This window comes from Mixophyes fleayi, chromosome 1, assembly GCF_038048845.1.
Source record: "Mixophyes fleayi isolate aMixFle1 chromosome 1, aMixFle1.hap1, whole genome shotgun sequence".
Lineage (NCBI taxonomy): Eukaryota > Metazoa > Chordata > Amphibia > Anura > Limnodynastidae > Mixophyes > Mixophyes fleayi.
In genome coordinates this window covers 395,020,454-395,047,421 of record NC_134402.1, presented here as the reverse complement: position 1 = coordinate 395,047,421, position 26,968 = coordinate 395,020,454, and the positions used below count along the sequence as shown (strand labels likewise).

General features: G+C 38.1%; 1 protein-coding gene across 4 annotated transcripts in view; it reads left to right on the top strand.

The window, feature by feature from the left end:
- Positions 1–26,467, top strand: part of KIAA0825 (KIAA0825 ortholog) — a 374,240-nt gene extending 347,773 nt beyond the window's left edge. For 3 of the 4 annotated variants that reach the window (XM_075181021.1, XM_075181001.1, XM_075181008.1), the window contains one exon: positions 26,002–26,467. In XM_075181021.1, the coding sequence (XP_075037122.1) occupies positions 26,002–26,107 (106 nt within the window). In that variant the 3' untranslated portion in view covers positions 26,108–26,467. The remainder of the gene's footprint in view (positions 1–26,001) is intronic. The other variant, XR_012678323.1, reaches the window with a different exon arrangement.
- Positions 26,468–26,968: the final 501 nt, after the last annotated feature.

Sequence of the window (26,968 nt, the reverse complement as noted above, 5' to 3'; positions counted from 1 at the left end):
TTTATATCAGTATACAATACGTTGCACAATTTCCCATAAACACAACTTAAAATCAAATGCTGAGATTGTACTATAATAGTTGAGTCTGCATTTCCGATTTTAGGCTACAAAGCCCTTTCATCTGCAAAATAATTTCAATAGAAGAGATTTGCTCATGCTAACAGCTAATTTGATAATGCATGTTGTTCTTAAATTCATTTATTATATATGGCAGCAGAGATTGAGAGTATCTATTTCTCCCAGCATTGTTTCGATAATGCAATTTTACATAGAGATTCATGGACACCAGACGAGGAACTGGGGTTGTAATTTTAAATAGTCCATTTTGTCAATAGATGTTAAAATTTCAACCATGAAATTCAGGATCCTTTACTGTTGAGCTTCTATTGTTATGTATTGTTGATATTGTATTTTAGCTCAATGTTCTAAATGCAATACATGAGGCATTTGTGTAATTGCATGAAGGACATTGAGTCGAAATCAATAAGGTATAGACAGTATTTCATTATAAGGCACATATTCACCTGCATAAATAGAATGTCAACTGTGGAAGCATAATTAATTTATAACATGTAGGCGGATGGCACAAATGATCTATATATTCTATGCTTTTCTAGTAAATGTTTACTTCTTCATTTTCCATAATGTTATGTGTGTGTGATCTTGTAATCTTGATACAAGACCACACACACACACACCAAATTATACCTCACTATATTACACTAGCTGTTTATAAATATGGTACATTTTAAAGTGAAATGCTACAGGAGCTTGGATATGGCTCATGAAATAGTGATGTAAAGTGAGATCCTATACTTATCAGTTATCTACATATTGAGCAGCGTTGTACAGTCAGACAAATTTAAGAAAATAAAATAAAACAGGAGATGACACTGGTTAAACAAGCTTAAAATCTACGGGTTAATCCTCAGATAAATATTGCTGAATTTCTGAAATGCATTAAAACACATGCCTTTGTAATGTGGTTATTTAATGCATTTACACGGTTTTGTGGACTCCAGGTTGAGCCGCCTGCCCCCCCCCCCCCCTGTAGATGCAATACTGGCCGAACACTACCGTCGGCCGCATCACTTGTCACGAGATGCGGCCGCGTCATAATCGCGTGTCTTGTGATGCGGCCGCCTGTGCACCCCCCGGGCTGCAACCTGCCAGCCCGCGCCTGGTGGGCAGGATAGGGACCTGATGACGAATTGTGCCATCATGCCCCCCCCCCCAGCTTTCCATGTATTTGCACCCTGGAACCAATTAAATTATGCAAGTATGCATTTCATATGGTGTGTATAAAATCATTATCATTGGAGTTTTTTTAAATGGAGTTCCACATGTTAGCCATGTAAAAAATACATGTTTGAACTACATTTGAGTGTTTGTACTCTAAGCAGTGCAGGGAACACTTGAGACTTTAGCTTGAGCGTAAATAGCCAGGATAGGTGATTATATAGGAGTAAATCTATCCATCTAATATCTATCTCTAAAGTAGCACTAGTTTTGCAGGTGGCACATAACTGTCACTCCATCTTTGTAATATGTATTAGGAAAGCCATTACATTCAAGCATTAAGCCACGCATCACTATAAGAACCCCTTTTAAAAGTTATTTCATAATTTAACATATGTTTAATGGGATTCCAGCTGTTGGATTTATAGTGTGCTCTCCTGGAATCTCTATTTCCCACAGCTAGCCGTCTGCTTCTACTATATTTTATTTTTTACCTTTTTGGTTTCAAAACATTACTTTTGTCATTTTGGCTTTGTATTACTGTAAACATCCATAGATTTACAAATAAGCATTATTCTAAGTTGGTATGGGATCTTTAATAGCATAAGTAAAGAATACAGATGGAGTTTTATAAAGAAAGATTACTCATCGCATACAATAAAACCTGCTATAGTACACTCAAGTGTTCATGCCTGGTGAAATAGATGAAAGAAATATATTCTATGTACAGATGAAGCTGTATGTCAAATACTAAGCAGTGGCTTGTGTCCATTTCTTGAAAAGATGAGTGTGTTCAACAAGGAATACATTTATGATTACAGATATGTATGGACAATGTAGTAAGAAGCTGCTCAAGTTTCGTCCAAAGTGAATGCTCATCTTATCAGTGTGATAGAATGTTTGCATTCATAATGTTTAAACAGCTATTCTGTGTTTTGATAAGTAGTGATTATAAGACACAGTAAGGGTCCTTTAAGAATGGCAGACCAACAATGCTTCTTTATATGTGCAAATAGCCCTACTTGTCATTCTAGTACATTTAAAGATCCATGCCCACTTCTCAGTCTTTGTAAAATTAATCTGCGCCTGCTTTATCAGTTTTACAGAAACTACAGAAAATGTGGAAACCATAAAAATGTCCCATGAAAATCCACTTCAGGATTACCTCATTCATTAATTTAACCTTTGTTTCCCTTAAAATTCTGGTTTAACTTCATTTATGTCTTAAATTAATAGTGAGAGTGAAGAACAGTGTGATGATTATGTAGTATATCTAATGACTGATTGTTATTTTCTGTTGAATTCATGTTGACAATGTGCTTTGCTAGATGACATGACTTTGAACTTATGCAAGTGACATTAAAATCTTTGGAAACTAGCCATGCCTTGGATAGATAACAGTCTTGGAGGAGTTTGAACCCCCAAAGTTGTAAACCATGTAGCTAGCCAAGCAGAACGAGCAAAGGTGGGAAGTCAGGTCTTGTGAACATTCCGATCTCAGGACATCCCTAGTTCCCTTCGAAAAGCCCTATGACATATGGAAGATCAATCTGTCCTTTGACAGCTAAACTCCAAAGTGGGGGGTGACGGCTATGTCGAAAAAGGGTTTAAAATCTTCTGCTTTAGACATCAGATTGTGCATTTGCATGAGGGATTTATCAAGACTGAAATGTCTCATTTTCCTCAATAGTGTTCCCTTACACATCAGGGGGTAAATGTATCATAGTCCGGTTTATGCATCCTGCGCGAGATGACAGCTAAAATTTAAAGCAGCGCTGCCTTGTAAAGGCAAGTTTCCCTTTACAAGGCAGCGCCGCTTTAAATTTTAGCTGTCATCTCGCCGATCTCGCGCGGGATGCATAAATCGGACTATGATACATTTACCCCCAGGTCTTAACTAGTAAGTAGTAACTCTGATTTTATTTCCTATTCTATTTTCTGAAACTCATTTGTGTAACATATTGTATGTCTTGTTATTAATTTTGTAAATAAACCTTGTAAACACTTTACAGATTAAATTAATTTAATCTAGTGTATTCTCCGTGATTCTTTGTGAATTTATGGACCCCAGGGAGGCTCATGCTACCTGTGTATGTGATTTAAGTGTGAAACATTAATAAGTGGTTCTGGTGAACGTAAGGACACCATAATAAATCCTTCATGGTGGCAGAAAAGGTGTACTCATTGCTAAGTGACTATGGTGAAATCAGTCACAGCCAGCTGTTCAGATTGCTGTATCTGGGACAGGCTGGGTGTTGTGCGCAAATAGTGCGCCTTGACCGTGGCTATAGCCCCCTGATCTATTGGCTGTAGACTGGCAGTTGTGTTTTTAGGCAGATACACCCACTTTATATCCGGGTGTATATCATCAAGATATTGTGGATGGCCTGGGGCATTATCAAGGAGGAGAATAATTTTAAAGGCAACTCCCTTCCCCAGACAATATTGCTTGACTTGGGGTATGAAGCAGTTGAGGAACCAATCCTCAAATGAAGCTTGCGTCATCCATGCCTTGTTATTTGAACGGTAGTAAACGGGCAATGTGTGTTTATTAAATGCACGTGGGTTCTCAGAGCGATAGGTGAGGAAAGGCTTTAATTTGAACGCGGCGATATTTCCTCCCAACAACAGGGTGATCCTATCTTTAAAAGCCTTGAAACTGGGCATTGTCTTTGCTTCCTTGTGAATGTAAGCCCTTTCCAGCATTTTTCTCCAAAAAAGTCCGGTCTCATCCACATTAAATATCTGTTCCATACAATAGCCACCTTTCACAATAATTTCATCGAATTTGTGAACAAAGTTTTCCGCTGCTTCGAAGTCAGCACTTGCCGTCTCACCACAGGTACTCCAATTATGCAAATTGAATCTTCGACCAAACCGTTGAAACCATCCATGGCTTGCCATAAATGTTTCCATTGATTCCTCTCCTTCACGCTCCTTCAAAGTATCAAAGATACTGCGTGCCTTAGCTTGAATTATGAAAAGGCTCATCGGCATTCTTTTTTGTATCTGATCGTCAAACCAGATTGCTAGTAACTTCTCCATTTCATGAATGAGGCCTTTCCGCTGCCTTGTTATGATGGCTTTAAATCCTGTTGAAGCTTTCACTGCCTCTTTCACTCTATCTTTGTCTTTCAGAATTGTTGAATTGGTCGAATGTGCCAGCTCCAAATCCTGTGCTATCACTTTAACTTTTTTACCAGCTTCATAGTCTTTAATGATCTTCATTTTCATCTCAAGGTCAATAGCCTTTCTTTTCTTTGACATTTTGTATCTATAGGTGCACACAAGGGTTCAAATTTAGAAACCAAATACTGTATGTACAGCTGCATGTACTAATTCAGGAAATTGTGAATGCAAGCAAACTTACCGCACGATGGGGACTGCAAGGATAATAGGTGCGTCTTGTCCTGTCTAGTTCAGCTCCCACACTACGTGGGTAGTACGGCTGTGGTTACGTCCCGTCACAAGGGCAGAGGCCAGTAGCGCACTAAACTCCCCTGTCGAGTGGCAGGGTGCGGGTCGTAAATCCGAATGGTCGATAAATAGGTAGGTCATTAAGTGAGGAGTACCTGTGTGTGTGTGTGTGTGTATATATATATATATATATTATTGTGTGTGTGTGTGTGTGTGTGTGTGTGTGTGCGTATTGCTGTCTTTTGGTGTTTTCGGACGATATATACATGGCAAGGTTATTCTGAAAGCATTTACCCAATATTACATGTAGGGTTATTTTGGGGAATCATAGTTTTGAAACAAATTCAATAATTATGGCTATACATTATAGAACCCACATAAGATGGACTTTTTAAATAGAATTCTTCAAAGCCTATCAATATAGGAAACATGAGGGTACTTACACATTTAAGCTACAAATCTCAAATTGTAAGCTCAAATCTCACATATGATTTATTGCTCATATGTAAAAAAAATCACCTACCACCTGCATGATAGGTAGGATAAATTTCACCAGATCTGGACCACCTGGTTATACATGTAGACTTCTCCCCTTCACCCCCTGGAATACCTCTTGAATAAAATAACAATCCCCCTCACTGTTTCTCTTGCAGCCTCTGAAAATAATGATAGTCACTACTCCCTATATGTGACAACCACCCCTCTATCACCTGCCACCCTACACCATCATAATATATAACATTTATACTAGTCCATGTCCCAGTTTGTGTGTCTGTTTAATTACTTATTTCATGTGGTTTTTCACTGTGATAATGACTGCTTCATTTTCTCCTGTTTTTCATTTCTGTTTGTAATTCACGACCGCTAAATAAAATATAAAGTTAAAAAAACAGGTTTTGAACACTAGTGAAATTAAAGACCTAGGATTAAAAGCATACCTGTATGTTGTACAGCAGCTATATCATTGGAATTTTATAAATGAAGGTTATTACTCCGATCGAAGTGCATGTAGAAATGGGTTTTCAAATATGTTCAATTAAAAGTATAGGAATACAGTATGTTTTCCAGCATCTCTGACAAGCGGCATAATTCATATTCTTTTGCGAGGAGGAAAAGGCCATGTTCCTAGCTCCGCCAATTTAAATGGGTTGAGTCCAAAAAAAAAGTCTGTCGACAGGTCCAGTGTTGACAGATTTACTACATCAATTTAAATAACCCTATCCTGCAAATTAAAATCTTGTTTTTCCACCTCGGTGTAAAAGACGCTCTCTTAATCCGCACACAGCAAGAATTGCCCCTACTAATGCCTCCCAACAGACACCCTTCTTCACCCTGTGGAATCATGGTCCGCAACCCCATAAACTTTACCCATAAAACCAGGGTTATTTGTGCAAAACTAAGCCATGATGTAACGAAACAACACATGCACATTTTCATGTCATAAATTACCCTTATGAATTAGTGCTTAATTGACTTAACAAAATTAACAAAGCAAAAATTACTTGAGGAAACATCACATTATATACACAATACACAAAACAAAACTGAAAGAGATGACCAGGTTCAATAAAACCACAATAATTTGTTTGAAATGATTGCAAGTTAAAGGAGAAATCACCATCCCATAATTAGCTATCAAAAAAACTTCCTTGATAATCTTACAATAGATACAGTTTTGTTTCAAACATTGCCTGTCTGTAAGCCAGCGAGTAACATCAAGTACTGCACCAGCATATGTGAGTATACTATACTGTACCAATGGGACCACTGCAATTCTACCACTTGTGGGTGGTGGTTGGTTAATCGGTCAAATCAAAATTTAACTGGAGTTATTTACAGTCATTCAGAAATTCTGTACTTTCCTTTTCGTTTTTGTGAGCACTGTTAGAGGAATTTTTCATTTTATCTCCACTGAACTCCAAGGGAGCTCACACACACACATGTGAATTAAAAAAAACTGCAAATAAATACGTTTCTGTGAATATTATTGAGATTTCCCAACATCCTTACTAATTTCCATGTTTCATATTTCTCCATCTCTTTCTTATGTCTTTTGTTCTATATCAAGTTATTAAACTGAGACTGTATAATTAGGGTTTCACATGAAATAACTGGGTATTCTTATACCAATCAATTTAACTTGTAACATGGGACATAACATAGTGTAAAGTTTTGGTGTGACTGTACTGCAAATAATTTATTTGGATGTCTTAAAATTATTTCAATCTATTACTAATAAAGTACCTGCACTAGTTAAGCGACAGCAAACGGAAGGGGATCCCGACATGAAGACTACTTGTAATAACAAATGACAACCTGCTAACACTTAACAGTTGACGGAAGGGAAAATCTATTGATTTATCAATAAAAGGGAGGCTGATATTTGATTACTATTGACTGACACTTTATTGTTTTAGTAGTTAAACAAGTCCATTGTAGTCCATTATGTTCAGTTATATGGATATGTATAACATACATTATAAACATGGCTTTACTCACACAGTCAGTCACTTAATCTGTGTTATGACCGGATGCTGTCATCACTCTTGAGGACATATTGATTGGGAATGGTGTCAGAACAATGTCTGGTTTATACCACCAGTAATGCTTGTTTCATATTTTACAGCTCTACATTTAGTCAGTGATTAAAATAAGGCATTGCATTATCATGTAACAATTTTTTGTACAATATTAAATAAAATCACATTTTGGTGTATACTTCACTATAAAAAAATGCAAAGTCTTGTTATTAAGTATCCTGGTTATGCCTCAGAACACATATTCGATAGTCTAATTCTACATGACAGGCAGTTTTAATAAAGGATTAAATAGGTATATGTTTTAAACCCTTAGGTGCATATTCAATTGTCGGCGGAAACGCTGAAAATCTTGCGGCGCGCGCACTATTACCATAATAACGGTAATAGTGCGCGCATAAAAAACGTTATTACAGTAGTTTTCTCGCTGGATTTCAGCCTGCTGCTCCCTGAGCCGCGAGCTGAAATCCAGCTTACTATTACCGTAATAATGGTAGTAGTTTTAACACCACAGAAAACGGCGACAATTGAATATGCCCCAAAATGTCATATGGTTCAACTTTAGATGTCCTTGTATTGGAAGGTCCCTAAGTGAACTAGAATATCTCAGTCTTTATATGTCCTAAAAAGAAGATGACACATTGTTCCAAAGAGTAGAGTGTTCTATAGCAAGTGAGTTATTGCTTGACAAAGATAATCCTAAAGCCATATAGGTCAAATGAAAAAAAAAAAGAGTAATAAACTTAATTGATTATTTTAGGCTTAATTGAATTGTCTGCATTGTAACCCTTACATCTCACTAATGTTATCGGAGGCTCTAGTCCATAGCTAAGTCACTGGTGTACATACCATGGCTGCTGGATATGTAGCACAAACAGGCCAATGAGTGACTTGGGCCCAACACCCTCCCCTTGACTTGTTCCTGTCCCTGCTAGCTAGTAATATATGTATCTGTGCGTGTGGTCACCATGCTGTGCTACCTGCTCCACCTTCCTATACGCAGTGAATCATTAATTATAGTGTACAGGATATGGAGGATATCCTGAGTGTTGTGACCTACCCTACTTTATTTTTAGAGGGGCACATTACCCTTGCATACAGACCAACTGCGTTCGTAAAATGTCCCTAGACTAAGTCCAACATTTATGTCACTTTATCTGCTTCTTGAGAAAACTTAATACAATTTATTTTTGGGATATAGCTACTAAGTGAATGAAATACACTAATGTGATGTTTGCCCTGTGCCCACTAATACAACAGAGTGGCCATACAAACAGACAGAGAGAGCACATTTCTACATGACAAATGGTGTGATTGAGCAACCATCAAGCTGCAAAGGATGTGCTTCATCACTCTGTATTAACCCTGTTCACCATTGTATTTCATTGGCTGCACTGTTAAGGTTTGAACGCACAAATGACACATTGTATGACATGCGCTCAACTGCGCTGTTTGTCCCAGAGAACTGTGCTAGTTGTGTGTGAACATATACATCACTCATAGGGGGCTATTTAATTGACCACGTTACTTGTGAAAGTAACGTGGCCTGCGCACTATTATGTTACTACTGTAATAGTGCGCATTAATACTGTTAGTACGGTAATTTCCATGATGATTTTTGCTCGCAGCTCTGAGAGCCGCGACCAGAAATCCTTGTTAAAATTACCATACTAGCAGTAATAGTGCGCGGGCCACGTTACTTTCACAAGTAGCACAGTCAATTGAATTCCACCATCAAGTCTTGTGAGGGATACTGTCGTCTCTACCCTATGTCTCAAGTCAATTTACCTCAATAGCCCCTGTGATGCCCTATGCTTTAGTTTTTGTGTGACTGCTATGCTGATTTTTTACTTATATACACAATATATGTACTTGTTTTTGTGCTACCTGTAATTGCTCAGGCATTATTCATACTTGTGTTTTGTACCACACGTCTGCTATTACCCTTAATTTTATTTGTTATGATTCTTATGAGTATTAATGTATCTGTATACCAACTGGTACTGGGGAATCTGTGATTCCCTATAACTAAACAATGCTGATGGTACTGTTCCCTGTGATGTGCCACAGGCTACTGTAATACTTTGCATAGATGTAGACGTAGTTAAGGAGATATTTATTTAGCTTTTCATTCAAAGTGACCCCAAGAAGACAAAGTTTGAGACATAACGGGAGCCATAGAAAGGGCAGTATGAATACACTTCCACAATGTCACCCAAAATTTGTTTGGACAAGTCCATAACAAATGCCAAAATGTACCTAATGGGGCCCTACATTTTGACATTTGTCAGAGTCATTGTGCCTGTTCATCTTGTACAATCCAATCGGGGTAAGGTAGACCATACTAAAAATATATTAAAGAATTTGTTTATATCTCCGACAAGCTGTAGCCTTCCTGGTGTCCTTTAACATCTCATCTTATACTTTAAATTTGACCTTCCAGGCATACTACAAGCAATGTAATAAAAATCTTTACATACATAAAATTGCTACTTGTAATAAAGACCTGCCCACTGTCCCCACACTGATTGATATGAGACGCAAATGAACTTAAACTGAGCAGTATTTTAGCAGTATTTTAGGAGAAAGCTTGAAAGGAGTAGTACTAAAGTGATTAGAGGATGGCCTTTGATGGTACATGAACAATTTTGCTCAGTGTCCTCTCTGTGTACTGGGCAGACTATTGAAAATCAGAGGTGCAAAACCAGGGCATTTTGATGTGCACATCGGGCCGTGACCCCTGCATTCAGTTTTGCCAGCAATAACTTTACTAAATATTTGTACTTAGTCCATGTATCACTTATTCTCAATTTACAGTTATGGTGAAGTGAGATAGTTGAGTTATTTTATATCTATCCACTTTTCAGTATAAGTGGCACAGGAAAATCACCTTTTAATAATATGGTGTGTTTAGGGTAGGAGTGTGCTATTAAACTGTATCAAGTTATTTCTATTCTGCCCCCTGCACTCTGCTATCCTAGGCCTGAGTTACCTTTTACATACGGGTCATCCAATGTCTTCTTTTATATCAGAAAAATTATTTTAAATTCATGGTATATACAACCCTGCCTGTATGCAATCTGCTGGAACGAAACTTGTTATACTGCTACCACAAACATTAATTTCAAGTGCCCAGATGTAATGATATTTAATTGCTTATATGTAACATAGTGTATAAAGTACAACATCGTATAAGCTAGTTTTACTAAATAATAGTAACCCTTACCACAGGCTTACCATGTATCCACCCATACCTATACCTCTGTTGTCATGTGGTAATACAGTGTAGGGCCATCTAGCTGGCAAGTTAAGGATTTGATGACCCGGTTAAGCACCTCCAAAGATCCCAGTAGACCTCAATGTGTTTTGTATGACATTACTTTTATAGCTTGTGACCTGTGAACATGAAGGTAAATGCTGTGAAACTATCAAATGACAGCATTGATATGGTATATTCTCACTAAGGTCTGTGTTAGCCACTGTTCTGTGTTCCTGACTTATTTGCATTATATTTTTCACATACCATGGTATCACAGCTTACTGTTACTAGTTAACCAATTCCAGTAGTAAATTGAACCTATCATCATCAGCTATTTTAATAGCACCACTAATTCCGCAGCCCTGTACAGAGAACTCACTTATATCAGTCCCTGCCCCATTGGAGCTTACAGTCAAAATACCCTAACATACACATACAGACACACAGACTAGGGTCAATTTAATAGCAGCCAATTAACCTACTAGTATGGTTTTGGAGTGTGGGAGGAAACTGGGGCACTCAGAAGAAACCCACGCAAACATGGGGAGAACATACACACTCCACACAGATAAGACTGGGCACTACTGAAGTTATGTGCCACAACTCTTCTTAAATATGCACTCCAGTTCACTTATTAATATACATATCAAGTCTCACACTGCAAGTAATTTCAATAAATGAGTTGTTGATTTTTGCAAAGCAAGTCTGCCAAGCTGCCAGTCACTGTCTCTTTGTTTAGCCAGGTATATTGCTTAACTTAGTAATACACATTCTTTGGCTTAAAGAGTAAATAAAGATATATATTAAACTGTGAATAAATGGAATTTAATAGTTTTGCATTCAACGCAGTGGGAAAAGTGGGGGTATGGTATACCACCATATACCAGAACAGGGGGTAAATATATTAAGCATCGGTTTCTGCAAGTTACCGGATATCTGCGACTTTGCAGGGGAAACTTAAAGCGGTGATGGCTTTCAAGGAAAAACTTGCCTTGAAATCGATTGCCGTTTTAAATTTCCTCTGCAAACTTGCCGATATCCATTGATTTGCAGAAACCGATGCTTAATAGCTTTACTTTTATCCTGAAATGTAAAGTTGATCTAGGACATGTCCTAGCCCAACTATAAATCTGCCATCACATATTAAATTTATCTCCTCCTCCAATGTAACATGGTTTTGCCAAGGTGCAAAGTTATTCCTTTTTTATGCTTTGCTCTCCTTAATGACTCAGACCCTCAGTCTCTCACAATCTGGGGAGCAGATGGATGCCTGTTGAGAGTCACTGCAATTATGACCAGCAAGTGTGGGGCACTAGGTCCTTCACTGCAGAAAGTGGGGTCCTGTGTATTAGTTAGAAGTCAGACAGGCTAGAGCTTTTGTTTATTTTGTTTTATTTTGTTGTTGGTGAATCAAACTGGGTGCGGCTGCTTAAACCAAAGCTCTGAACCGGTATAATATCCATGGCTGATGTGTATGAAGTGAAGCGGTCTACCCCAGAAGACAGTAACCGCAATCCAATCTTATAACACATGGTGGAGAATATGAGCATTGCCTTCAAAATTTGTGTGAAAAATTTAAAGTGACAGACACCCATATTTGGGAAGAGACTGTTATATGGGAAAATCTTATGAACCCTAAGACTGGAAATTGTCCACTAATTAAGGTAGTTACATTCTGCCCTTCCCCTGCACTTAGAGGTAACTTAGAGGATTTAGTCAAGGCTTTGCTACATACTACTACGTCTCAGCAGGCAGTTATTACAGCAACAGCACCAGGACCGCAAAACTCTAAAAGAGGTGGTGCAGTCTCTCGCCGCCTTGTCGGAAAATGTTTCCTCTGAGGTCACAACTAGCCCCAGCTCCACACAAGCTAGACGTTTTCTTCAAAAAATGACCAAGAGAGATGATGTGGAAGCCTACTTATTCTGGTAGTATGGTTGCACTTGTAAAAGCCAAGTCGGTGAGCTCTTAATGCGTCACGGGAAAGCTATTGGGCTAACCTGTATACATTGGGATACCCAGCATTATGTTACCACTAAAGTGAACATAGCAATACAGTGTGGTTCTGTGGTATTTACTGTGGGATCAGTTCCTTGTTTTGGGTTTGATGCTATGTTGGGCAGAGATTTTTGGTCACGCAAGTAAATAACCTAAAACCACTTGATAATGCTATGGATGCAGTGACAGTGGGAATGTTCCCCAAGTTTGAAGCAGGTCCTTTCTCATGATTGGAGATTCAGGAAATGATGAAGGCAGCAATGGAATACAGGATAATATAGCTCCAGCTAAAGTAGGAAATATATGTTGAACCAGTTAACTGTATACCTGTTCTTTAAGTCAGAAAATGTATTTTTGCCACAGAACAGTTAAAAGATTATACCCCGGTAAGAAGAAAATGTAAAAGTGGTTGAGGAAACCCCCATTCGATCTTATGTATGTATGTGTATGTGTATATATATATATATATATATATATATATATATATATATATATATATATATATATATATATATTTACTCTTGTGTACATATATTTACTCTTTAAATGTGCCTATACATGAGAAAAATCCAGTCTCGGAGGGATGCTTACATGTGTATATGTATCTTAAGGGGTCCAACTACAGTGGTCAGAGGAAGACTCCACACAAAGGATCAGATAGCAGTCATTGTCTGTCTGCATTTTCCCCAGTGTCCGTATAACTGATGGCTCTCAATCATGTGATTGACCATTATTGAGAAAAATCAGTTCTAAAACTGTGTCCTTCCCACTCTGTGTCATAAATATCTAAGGCATTCTTTACATGCTGTGGGCAGAAGTTCTCGTTACACTGATCTTACACGATTTTTCAGAGCCAATGTACTGAAAGCTGGCCGCTTGATGATGTCACAGGATGTTTCTTAGAATGACAGTGAGCATGCACCTGCTAGTATTTGGGCTGTTCACTCTCTCAGAAAATAGCTAACTTCATGCAGCATGTAACTATAACGCTGTTATACATAGTAAATGTAACATATGTTTAGATATGTGATGCCTGTTCAGGTAATTGTTTACTGTGGAGTTGTGTGTAGATGATATATCTGTTTTAAGTTTAAAACAGCTTAATTAGGCGTCACAGTCTTAGCCGATATAGTCTCCCTAAGACTCGATAAATTACATTGGTAGCTTTATGATTTATAATGTTATCTTAGCTCTTTGTAAACTATCTTTTAGTCAAGCAGATCATTGCAATCCCAGAATGCTGTAGAATCTATTTCAGCCTACATTTTCATTGTTGGGCTTGTTCTTCTTGCACAGTGTTGTAATAGCATGCATAATATATAATACACAGATTTTTCATTGAACGCTCTTGAATTAAGCCAACTAAAGATGAAAAATGAGCCACTTGACACTAATTCCCAGGCATGAGACACCTGTCTTGGTGTAATCAATGACGGTCATTAGGGATATTTTCTCCAATTTTTCTTTATTTCATATTTAATTTTAGTACATGGATCACTGTGGCAAAGGTGGCGAATTATGGTAAATGGGGGCTGTGTCTTATGAATAATGTTGTGTGTATGTGAAATGGCAGGTAATTGCAATGGGGACACTTAGCAACCTGTTTCATGGTTGCCATCACGTAGCTATAAAAGAGTTAATGTAGGTGGTGGTTAAGGGGGTGGGGAGCTTGCGGTATTAACTTGCTGACTGTGATGGTTTCAGACAGAAATTAAAGCTCATACATAATCCTTTTGATATTGCTAGCTTTTCTTAGTGATTCATCAAACCATAGAGATGAATGACCAGCAATTAACGTAAATAAATGAGTGGAAGCCAGCAGATGGTGAATTAATGCAAGCCTGTGAAGAAAGCAAAGAGACTTCCAAAATGCTTACCGGATCCTTGCCTTACTGTTATAGCTCGATAACATAAAATCAGGCAGCAGGGCTCATTTTCTAACATTGCATTTCAGTGCTAAATTTGCACTAAACTATAGCAACCAATCAAACACATGCTTTCATTGTCTAACTTGCACAGATTAAAGATAAAAGTGAAGTGATTGGTTGCTGTGGTTCTGTGCAATAGAAGCAACTTTAGTAAATTAGCCCTAGTGGTACATGTATTAAGCAGTGGACTTATCAAATTGGCAATATTCAGCGACTGGGACAGAGATATTTAAAACAGCAATTTTATTAAAGGCAAAAACCCAGTGAGTTTTGCCTTTAATAAAATTGCCATTTTAAATATGGCGTCACAATCCCCAAATATCGGCAATTTGACGGATCCGCTGCTTGATGCATTTACCCCCAAGTGTCTTATATCCACTGCACAATGGGACAAAATGATCATCTATGGCTAAAGAAGGATCAATTTTAGAGTTATTTAAAAATATTTAATAGTGGGGGGAAGCACCAGTCTGGGATCTACCAACACCTACCACTGTGATTCCCCATACAAATCCTGGCACCACCTACTAAATCCAGCATTACAACCATGTAAATTATTCATATTGATACATTTATCTCTTGAATTTTTTGCTTACCTACCATCTGGACAAGGTGTTTGACATCCAAAGCCATCATTCTTCTTTACCCTCAGTGCCAGTGTCAGTGAGCTCTTTGGCCACACATTTGAATAGCCAAATTGCACTTATGCATTTCATCAGACTCCAAGCCCATAAACCTCTGGGTGAAACAACTCCACATGTATGGTGATGGGGCTAGTTGTTTGAACTCTTTTACTGTCATACACCACAAAATGCAGTAGGAATGTGTATAGTGATCACTTTGGAGCCAACAAGATAAACAAAGGTTGGTCAGTTTAATAATAAATAAAATAAAAAGACCGCACAGATCTTCAAGTTCTGCTTTTGCTTTACCAGACCCCATATACATTGGCTTGTAAAGAATACAAATGAGCAGCATGCCCCTTAAATCCTCAATCAGCCCCAGCACTAGAAAGCCTCCGCTGATTTAAACTATAACAAGGAGGCCATGAGTGTGAGGTCTCTCTGCTAGTGAAACCAGCCCCAGGCTGGTCAGAAGGCATGGTCCCTGGGTGCTGCAAATAAACAGTGCACCCCCCCCCCCCCCCCACCTCCAAGAGGCTAGGCGTCCTGAAGTGGCAACCCCAGCGGTCCCAGGATATTGGACAGAGATCCCTAGTTCTATGACTATTATGCAAAAAAAAAAAAACAAACACACACAGAGTTTTCAAATAAACTTTAAAACACACGCTCACTTTACTAAATTTAAAATAAAGCATTTTCTTTCTCAATCTGTTATATCCATATGGAAAGAAAAAATATATTAAAATCGCTATAAAAAAGGACCCTCCTGTACAACTGAATCAAGAGGATCAAAGCCCCAGGACTCACCCTTCACTGCTAGCCAATTACAAGTGATGAATGTGGGAACAAATCGGTTCTTTCGATATAATTGCTTCCACCTTAGATCGAAATGGAAATTCAGAGGTGGCAATATGGAAAATATAATGGGAATGGAATTTGATAGTTTTGCAATCCAAGCAATAGGAGAAGTGGCGGTATGGCATTCCGTCATGTACCAGCCTACTTCAACCACTGCCTGAGATTGTCTGTTGTCACAAGTAATCACCAGAAACAAATCTGCCTATAAGATAAATGGGGAGTAACTTCCTCTAAAAAAAAAAAAGCACAGAAACTTAATTCAACCCATATACAGAGACGTACGCATCTTGAGATGTATCCACCACTGCATTAGCAGCATATGCGCCTGGTTTACGATAATTAAAATCATAGTAATTAGTACATAAGTTAGTACTACAGTAATCAGGAAATTAAGCTGTTCTGCAATGTGAGCAATGCTTTTTTTTACATCCAGTTAAGAAATGTTTTGATTATGTTTACTATTAAAAGATCTGGTAAACAACAGTCTTGTTTATTGGGTGAACTTGCTTGATAGTTAGACCTGAAATAAAGGCTAGGTACACACTACAGGAAAGACAAAACCAGTTAACATGTGCAGTGGTACAGACACAGGGTGGACACAGGTGTACTAAATATACTTTTAGTCTCTCATTATCATAAGAAAATTATATACACATAGAGATATTATATACATACATGTACATTTGCTTACATGTTTAATAATAATCATAATAAGTACAATAATAAAAATTGTATACACTTGCATCCAGGAACACATAGATGCAGGGCCGGATTAACCATAGGGCTAACTGGGCTACAGCCCAGGGGCCTATGGCATCCAGGGGGCCCTTGAAAGTGCTCAGCAGTATTGATCGGTCGGGGGCTGGGGCACCCCCGGCGCGATCAGTGCTGCTGAGCACTTTCACTGCAGTCCTTCTCCGGCGCTATGTAGTCTCCTTACTGAGGAGATCTCGTGAAGGAGGTAAGTGCCGGGGGGGGGGGGGGGGCAGCTCGGGCAGGGCCGATCACGGGGGGGGGGGGGGGCCCTCACGGGGGAATGGAGGCCCCCCCTTAATCCGGCCCTGCATAGATGCCATATGGAGCAAAAAAGGTTTATTATTGATTCGCCATTAAAAGATCACTATTTCCATTTGCTTCACGTTTTGACAGCGCACCACCTGGGAGACGTAGAGACAACATCATACATTTAAATACACACACCTAGAAAGGCATTGCTGTTGGAGGAATTATCGGCAGATTGTCAGACAATTGGTCATGAGTACGTACACACTGCAGGATTGAAACAACATTGTTCCATCGTTGAATAATAATTTTAGTTCAGTTTAAATATGAAATGAACCGATACAATGTGCTTTGGAACGATAATCATTCATCGTTGGAGCTTATACACTAATGCAATATCAGGCCAAACGGTCATTTATCGGGTGATTTGGCCCGATAGTCGGCTGACATCCCTGTAGTGTGTACCCAGCCTAAGTCATTATCATCTGCCCTATAGCATGTGCAAAACATTTAGCTCCTAATATAACTATATGAATGTTCCTGCAGGTCTGCCTTTGCTTTATGTGAACACGCATTTAGCGTGCTAGGCATGTGTTTGCACATGGCTTAGTAGAACCAACAGTTAAATGGTAGCCACCCACAATAGTCTGCTACATGAGTACATTTCAGATAATAAGTATAACCCAAAGAAGAGAAACTCATTGAGAAAATTTCAAAGCAGGCAACAGGGTTTGTCCACCATAAATTTCCACCACCCCTTACCTGTATCTTACCTGTTACTTTTGCAATAGTTTCTTCTACGCCCATGTTTTACAATGTGCACTCATTTTGAAAAGTTATTGCGATTAGTGAGAGAAGCTCAGAACCCAGCATGTGAGCATTAGTATAGTCAGAATACACATAAGGTGGGGTATTTACATCTGGGTGTATTTATTATTTGAACATGGTCTTTTGGGAGATAATGTGTTAAGCTAGTATTGTCAGCAGGTGATGATGATTGTCTGCCCTGTTGGATGATAAGGGAAACAGAATGTTGGAGTTGTGGAACAAACAAGATGGAAGCATCTTGGGAGGTATTTCCTACCACTTGTAGTGCGGTTCATCATTACATGGGGAGCATAATATGTGCACTTGTAGAATCTATCACTGTACATGAGAGACTCCACTGGATGTTGTATGTTGGCTTCTGCAAGAAGGAGTTTGCTCTGTCTAACTGTAGATTATAACTGTATTTTCTCTAAGACAATGAAGAGAAGACCTGAATATTCAAAAACCCACTATTAGTTCAGTTTGTTGATGTCTAGGTAACTCTAAAGGCAGGTATGCGAATAGCACAATCTATACATTTTTGTGTGGCAGCCTCCTTTTGTTACATGGAAAATAGATTAGTCTATCCTCTAGCCAATAATTAAACCATGAAGCTGGGATCGGGCAAGTAACTAGAGGATTATGTAAAGAAATAGAAATAGACAAATATTATGAGCAATTGCAAAATATTGTATGCATATTTTGTTTTTACAGTAATATATATTATACACGAATAGTGGGTCTAATGAATTTGTCAGGCAGAGGCTATTATTAGGGGTAGGACAGTAGTAGCTGGGTAAGGGGAAAACCAACTATTAGGAAGTTTCAGTAGTCCAGATGGCTCATAAATGCTGCCAGAGTTAAATTTGTGTGTGGGAAAAGGATACTTTGAAAGGTATTCCTAAGGTGAAATAAGGACCTGGCAACACCCTGAACTTAACCCAGGTCATAAATAGAAACACATTATTGTATTATTTTGTTGTAAAAAAAATGTATGGATGTGTAATTTTATGCTGCTTTTTAGATCTATGGTCTAAAAGGTATCATATTTTTGGATGCATAATGAATTTCTCCTTTAGTGATCCGATTATGTTAAGGAGACTCAACAAACAAAGAATGTAAATGTACAGTATGAACAATTTAAAACATATAATTGATGAAGTCTTAATGTATTAAAATGAACAGGGTCGGTTTTCTCATAAATGTTATCTACTTCATACCAAAAATAAAAAAAACCTGAATTTAATTTGCCTTTGGTGATGGAAAGACCTGCTGAAATGAGTGAATTCTCTAAACATTACACAAGTTTAATCAGTTGCTACTATCTTTGTTAAGGGACAAGATAACAAAGAGCGCAGTAATATTATACAGTGTTGGTGGCATTGGAGGCGAGCATTCACTAGTACTCTGTCTCAGACGCCCTGATAAATAGATGCCTGAGGAAATGACATGAACTCTCTAGAAAGCTTCCATCTGATTATACCATATGGCCAACAAAGGTATCATCTTTACCCAGTGCTTTGATTGTTTTCCCCTTACAAATTGCATTTTCTGTTGGCGAACAAGGTTCTCTGCTCAGCTTTCCGAAATGTGATCTGGCTATGATTTCAATATGAAAGTGTAACATCTTAGCGTTTCACAGAGTTGATGTAAAGAACTGACTTTGCTAAATGGTTTGAGGGCATGGCTGAAGCGCTTGGGAAATTAACTATTAACAGGATGTTTTATCTCTACCTGAACATTACTATTCCCCACAATTTATCACACTGTTTTACAAATTACAGCAAGAATGATATCTGATGACATTGAGTAATCCTAAATAATCCAGTAAATTGTACAGCCTGCTAGATAATTGGTCCTATTGTATCTTCACCTTTTCACTATGCATGCATAGAAGACCAAAGCCATGAGCCACATATGTTTCCTATTTTCTGTCACTCCAAGTTAAAGCTTCTTTCTGTACAGTGTTTATTAAGCAATTTACATTGATTTCCTAAAGGTGACAACCTGCTCACTCCACTGTCACCTTGAAGATTCTGAGGCATATTATGGTTATTTATCTATCAGATGTTATTAAAAAAAGATGAGCATTAATGTAATATTTGCATACTTTTTTAATTTAAACATTTAACTTTATTATTTATTTAATCATGTATGTTGCTTTATTATTCTGATTAGTTTGTTTTATATATAACCTGTGAGTATGTATGAAGAAAGTTAAAGGGCCACTAAACCTAATTCTGCCCCTACCTTTACAGAACTGGTAATGTTTGACATTGTATTACAATTACTTTGCAGGTTAATGCAAGCTATTGTTCTCTGTTATCCGTCATGTCAGACTTAGACAAATCCATTGCCTTGTCTGTTTTGCTTTTTCGCATTGTCACTGTCACTAGGACTTTTTTTTTATCCTTTCCACTACACAGATAGGACTTGATTTTGGTATCATAGACAAATAAATATATTTTTAATTTACAGGCATTGTAGAAGACAAAAGATGCGCTTTTAAATTATAATTCAGTTAAGTACATAAATCACCCCTGGTGCTCCCCACGCTTATAGCATACCACGGTATACACCCTCACTTCCACCACTTTGTGTATACACCATTCAGCCACAACATTAAAACCACATGCCTAATATTTTGTAGGTTCCACTCTTGCTGCTAAAAGAGCTCTGACCCATGAAGGCATGGACTCCACAAGACCCCTGAAGGTGTCCTGTGCTATCTGGCACCAAGATGTTATCAGCAGATCCTTTAAGTCCTGTAAGTTGGGAGGTAAAGCCTACATGACTCGGACTTGTCTTTCCTGCACATCCCACAGATGCTCGGTTGAATTGAGATCTCGGGAATTTAGAGGCCAAGTCAACACTTTGAATCTTTGTCATGTTCCTCACCCATTCTTGAACAATTGTTGCATTGTGGCAGGGCGCATTATCCTGCTGAAAGAGGCCACTGACATCAGGGAATACCATTGCCATGAAGGGGTGTACTTGGGCTGCAACAATGTTTGAGTAGCTGAAACGTGTCAAAGTAACATCCACAGTAATGTCAGGACCCAAGGATTCCCAGTAGAATATTGCCCAGAGCATCACACTGCTTCCCAAATCCTTACTCACTGACTTGCAGTAATAATAAAAATAATCTGCACTCTAATTATATGACCAGGACATTTTTATTATCTTTGAATATTACTTGGTCTAAGTTCATTTAGCTAAATACTTCCAAGAAGGCCATTAAGACAGCTCCCAGACATGTTCAACAAAAGCTGAGATTGTAACACCAATGGGATATAAAATAGCAAAGTTTTATATTCCCATTCATGAACTCTTATACAGAGTGCAGAACAGTTAGAGAATGTGAAGTATTTCACCTCCTGTTTACCGGCACCTTCTGGCTCTGACACGTTTGTCATTTTCAAGTAGCTTATACATTCTATGCTGCATCTTTAAATTTTGTTTTCTAGATAATATCTGTGCTTTTCAGCCTTTTTTATACAAAGTCTATAAAAAGCTATTTACTTCATTGTACTGGGATACAACATAAAGATGCTCTCAGGATATATTCTGTTAATTGGGTTCGATTCCCAGCCATGGCCTTATAGCTGCTATTAAATTGCTGTGTGTGTGTGTGTTAGGGAATTTAGACTGTGAGCCACAATGGGACAGGGACTGATGTGAGTGAGTTCTCTGTACAGCGCTGCGGAATTAGTGGCGCTATATAAATAGCTGCTGCTGATGATATGTGTCTATATATCTCTATGGGAATTTACCTCTATACTGGAACTATAACCAAAAATCAGGATAGATCGGAGTGACCTGTGTAGATTATTATTATTATCATTTATTTATTAGGCGCCACAAGATTTCCGCAGCGCCGTACACAGTACAAACAGTAGACTATATATGGTGAAACAGTACAGAAACTCCAGGCAGGCTAATGTAGTAAACACGGAGCAGAAGAACAGGTAAGGAGACAGGATATACACGGTATACACCCTCACTTCCCTCACTTCCACCACTTTGTGTATACACCATTCAGCCACAACATTAAAACCACATGCCTAATATTTTGTAGGTTCCACTCTTGCTGCTAAAAGAGCTCTGACCCATGAAGGCATGGACTCCACAAGACCCCTGAAGGTGTCCTGTGCTATCTGGCACCAAGATGTTATCAGCAGATCCTTTAAGTCCTGTAAGTTGGGAGGTAAAGCCTACATGACTCGGACTTGTCTTTCCTGCACATCCCACAGATGCTCGGTTGAATTGAGATCTCGGGAATTTAGAGGCCAAGTCAACACTTTGAATCTTTGTCATGTTCCTCACCCATTCTTGAACAATTGTTGCATTGTGGCAGGGCGCATTATCCTGCTGAAAGAGGCCACTGACATCAGGGAATACCATTGCCATGAAGGGGTGTACTTGGGCTGCAACAATGTTTGAGTAGCTGAAACGTGTCAAAGTAACATCCACAGTAATGTCAGGACCCAAGGATTCCCAGTAGAATATTGCCCAGAGCATCACACTGCCTCCCAAATCCTTACTCACTGACTTGCAGTAATAATAAAAATAATCTGCACTCTAATTATATGACCAGGACATTTTTATTATCTTTGAATATTACTTGGTCTAAGTTCATTTAGCTAAATACTTCCAAGAAGGCCATTAAGACAGCTCCCAGACATGTTCAACAAAAGCTGAGATTGTAACACCAATGGGATATAAAATAGCAAAGTTTTATATTCCCATTCATGAACTCTTATACAGAGTGCAGAACAGTTAGAGAATGTGAAGTATTTCACCTCCTGTTTACCGGCACCTTCTGGCTCTGACACGTTTGTCATTTTCAAGTAGCTTATACATTCTATGCTGCATCTTTAAATTTTGTTTTCTAGATAATATCTGTGCTTTTCAGCCTTTTTTATACAAAGTCTATAAAAAGCTATTTACTTCATTGTACTGGGATACAACATAAAGATGCTCTCAGGATATATTCTGTTAATTGGGTTCGATTCCCAGCCATGGCCTTATAGCTGCTATTAAATTGCTGTGTGTGTGTGTGTTAGGGAATTTAGACTGTGAGCCACAATGGGACAGGGACTGATGTGAGTGAGTTCTCTGTACAGCGCTGCGGAATTAGTGGCGCTATATAAATAGCTGCTGCTGATGATATGTGTCTATATATCTCTATGGGAATTTACCTCTATACTGGAACTATAACCAAAAATCAGGATAGATCGGAGTGACCTGTGTAGATTATTATTATTATCATTTATTTATTAGGCGCCACAAGATTTCCGCAGCGCCGTACACAGTACAAACAGTAGACTATATATGGTGAAACAGTACAGAAACTCCAGGCAGGCTAATGTAGTAAACACGGAGCAGAAGAACAGGTAAGGAGACAGGAGGGAAGAGGGCCCTGCTCATGTGAGCTTACATCCTAAGGGGGGGGTCGCATGCAGCATGACCTAATGTGTCACCTTTATTTTACTATTGTTGTATGTTAACTATAGAATTTAAGATGAAGCAAAACATGTTCAAAGTTTAAAGTTTTGTTAGAGGTGCATACATGTATTAACAAACATTTTCTTGAGCTATATATACAGAAAATAGCAGATATTTAAACATAAATGAAATGCAGGTAGTTATATATGGTTGCAAGTAACCCAAAAAAAATAAATGTACAATAAGAAAGAGGTTGAAAATAATTATATTGAATGTAGAGGACAGGAATATATTATTTCGCGCCAGGCGAGGAACAGGTTAATAAAAAAAGACCTCATTGAGGACATAATAAAAAGACGGGTTCAAAAAGAGAGTTAGATCCCAAGTGGTTCAGAATCTTTGCATATGGTGTTGTAGAGTATAATGGTTGGAGTCATGGAAATGAAAACTTTTAGTACTTTGATCGCCCTATGTAGTACAGCAGTATGTGTGAGAGTATAAAGCAGGGTAAGATCATTGCTGGTGTCTCGGGAGAGCTATCTAGAGCTTGAGTGCATTGTATTAGTGGTCAGTATATTCATTGTTGTCTCCAACAATGCACCTGTTCCCTTAAGGGACTCCTTGCTGATATTGAACACAATAGGCTACTCTTGACAACTTGACAGCCCCACGAGGCAGGAAAGGAATAAGGTGGTTTAAATAGGAAACTGAAGACTTTAAGCAGACTTCCACTTGACATGAAATACAACATATGTATTTTAAACATCAAATTTTGTCAATGTGATGAGGACAAGCTGTCCATAATTTAATCACATAGCACTGCTGGTGCAAAAGACAACATAATGAACTGTGGGGGTGTTCTTGTCTGCTTTCTGTGCATGTGACTACAAAGAATTACCCAGCGTGCATCAAATTACAGAGTCACCTTTGTTGGGAATTCTATTTCTCAAATACTAATCATTTAAGAGACAGACAGCTTGATCACAATGTATAGAAGTATCGTGTATCAGAGACCACACCACACCAAGGAGAGAAAGACAGCTATAGCTATTATAGACTGAGATGAGCATTTGCCTAGAGTATGAATAATCTCATATGTTTTTTGTTACTTCTTTTGTACAGCACATATTTATTAAGGAAAAAGGGCAATCCTCCCACCACCATCATGGCATTGTTCTTTTATTGCACAGACAGAGGTATTTTGCTTCCCCCCAGCAAAGGTTAAGCAATTTACAGCCAGCAAGGCATGTGCTTCTCTGCAGATGTATAAACCCTTAAACTACTAAAGAGTTACACCTTACTACAGGTTTGGTGTTTTGGACCATTATATATATATATATATATCTATATATATATATATATATAGATATAGATATATATATACACATAGAGAGAGAGAGAGATATAGATATATGTATGTGTGTGTGTGTATATATATATATATATATATATATATAATATATATATATATATATATATATATATATATATATATATAAAACACTAAAAGTGTTTATGTATCTGTGTGGTTTTTACTTTGTAACATTTTTATTATTTTTTTGTTTCTATTTCTATTTGTATATTATGCTATAGCATTGACATCCAGTTCCATGTTAGAGCATGTGGACACATGCTCTAACATTAGGGTCACTGCGGCAGAGATGATTTGGGACTTAATGGGGTCAGGTTATCTTTGTTATTTAGAAGACACTGGTGATTATGTCACTGGTGCTTCCTGTTCTTATTGGGGTACCATTATAATACATTGAGATAGCGATGTCTATGAGATCACTGTCTCCATAAGTGGAAGTGGTGATTAGGTGATTAGCAGTTACTATTTACATACCACCGCTGCGGGAGTCAGCCAACATAGTAACTACATACATCATACTTGCCTACTTTTTAAATCTGTACTCTGGGAGATCGGAGTACAGATCATGTGACAGAGGGTAGGAGGGGATGTGACAGCATCATGACATCACTATAGCCCCGCCCCTACCATAAAATATAAAAATTCACGGTATTGAATAGTGGGGGTGGGGCTTGATGACACAATTAAGCCCCACCCCCCCGCTATTCAGTGCTGTGACTTTTTGGCATTTTACAGGGTCGGGGAGGTTTGCCTACTCTTCCGGGAGGAAATTCATGAGCCTCCTGGAAATTCCGGGAGAGTAGGCAAGTATGACATACATGCTTTCAAAACTTCACAAGTCATGTGACAGGGGATAGGAGGGGGTGTGGTGACTTCGTTGCGTCACCATAGCCCCGTCCCCACTATAAAAGGCCAAAATTCACAGCATTGAATAGCAGGGGTGGGGCTTGATGATGCTATTAAGCCCCGCCATTCAATGTGGTGAATTTCGGAGAACTCCCCGAAATTTAAGACCCTCCTGGGAATTCCAGGGAATAGGCAAGTATGAGTAACTATATTGGTGTTCCCCTAAGTGTGGGGCAGTCACCGATGTATATCCTTCTTAGTAAGCCATGAAAAAATTAATAAATAGCATTTAGTTTCAGAAGGAACTCACCAACTGTTAGCATATATTATTTATTAAGGATATTAAGCAAATGTCTTGTATTATACATACAAGATTTCATGTCAAAACACAACAGGGACGATTTCAGCTTCAATAGCCAATGTGAGCTGAAAGTACTGTGCATGATAACAATTGTAGTTCTAACATTACTTTTTATAACATATACCATGCTTGGCTAGAGAATGACCTAAGACTTTAAGGGCTTGGTACTTAATTCAGTTTTATCAACTTAATACAAACTAAAGTAGGAAAGAAAAGTATTCATTAGAAGTTAATATTTTTTATGAAAGTATGTATAATATCAGTGCCCACAATTCTTAACATGGCTTATATTTTTCTCTTTAACAGGTGGGAAACTAAAGACGAAGGCAGTCTTACTGAAGAGGAAAGGAATTTGATGGAACATTTGAAAGAAATTATTTTTAGTGGGGATCAGTCTTCCACAAGTCCATGATATAATAGCGAACTCGTTATGTAAAAATCTGTTGACTGGGGCAAACAAGTCATATCTGACAACACTAGTTCAAACTGGATTTACAACATGATGCAGTTTGGATTTAGAACATAACCAATCTTACTGTAGAACAATCTTGCTGCAGACACTATACTGGAGTAACTACTAAGAACACCATTTTAATGAATGATTTCTTTGTTGTCTATAGGTTAACTATACCGTTACTTAGATGTACTGTTTACTGCAACAACCATTATCCATTTCAAAAAGTACTGCCTAAGTATAAGCAAATAACACAAAACAAGTTGCAAACTAAATACATTTGTAAGTTTGTCATTTTGAATAAAATTTGGATTTCTATTTGTTTTTTGGGTTTAAATAAATATCCGTTCTACAAGCAGTTAGTATTTCCTATCACACATATAATACAGTAAAGTACCTAGGCAGTAAACCTTATAGGGGGACTATCACTTGTTTGGGGAATCATATATCTATATATAATTTATAATTAGATTTATGAAGTGCAATATTGTAACTTCATATAGTATACATATATCTGTTCTTATGGAGAGATTTTACTTAGTCCATTAAGAACCCCTCTTTGTAGGGGTCCCTGGTACTTCCTTTTAGGCCACAGACAGCCCCGATATGTCCTGGCAATCCAGCTGCCAAGTTAAAACATTAAAAATATTTTTTTTTATACATTATAAACATGTTTCTCTGTAAGGTATATGACCAATCACCCCTGCCTGCCCTTCACTCCTAACTATTAAAACCTTTACAAAATCATGTCCACTCTACCTCAAAAATATCTCCTACATCTGCCCATACCTCTTTGTTCCATGTTGTTATATATTTGTA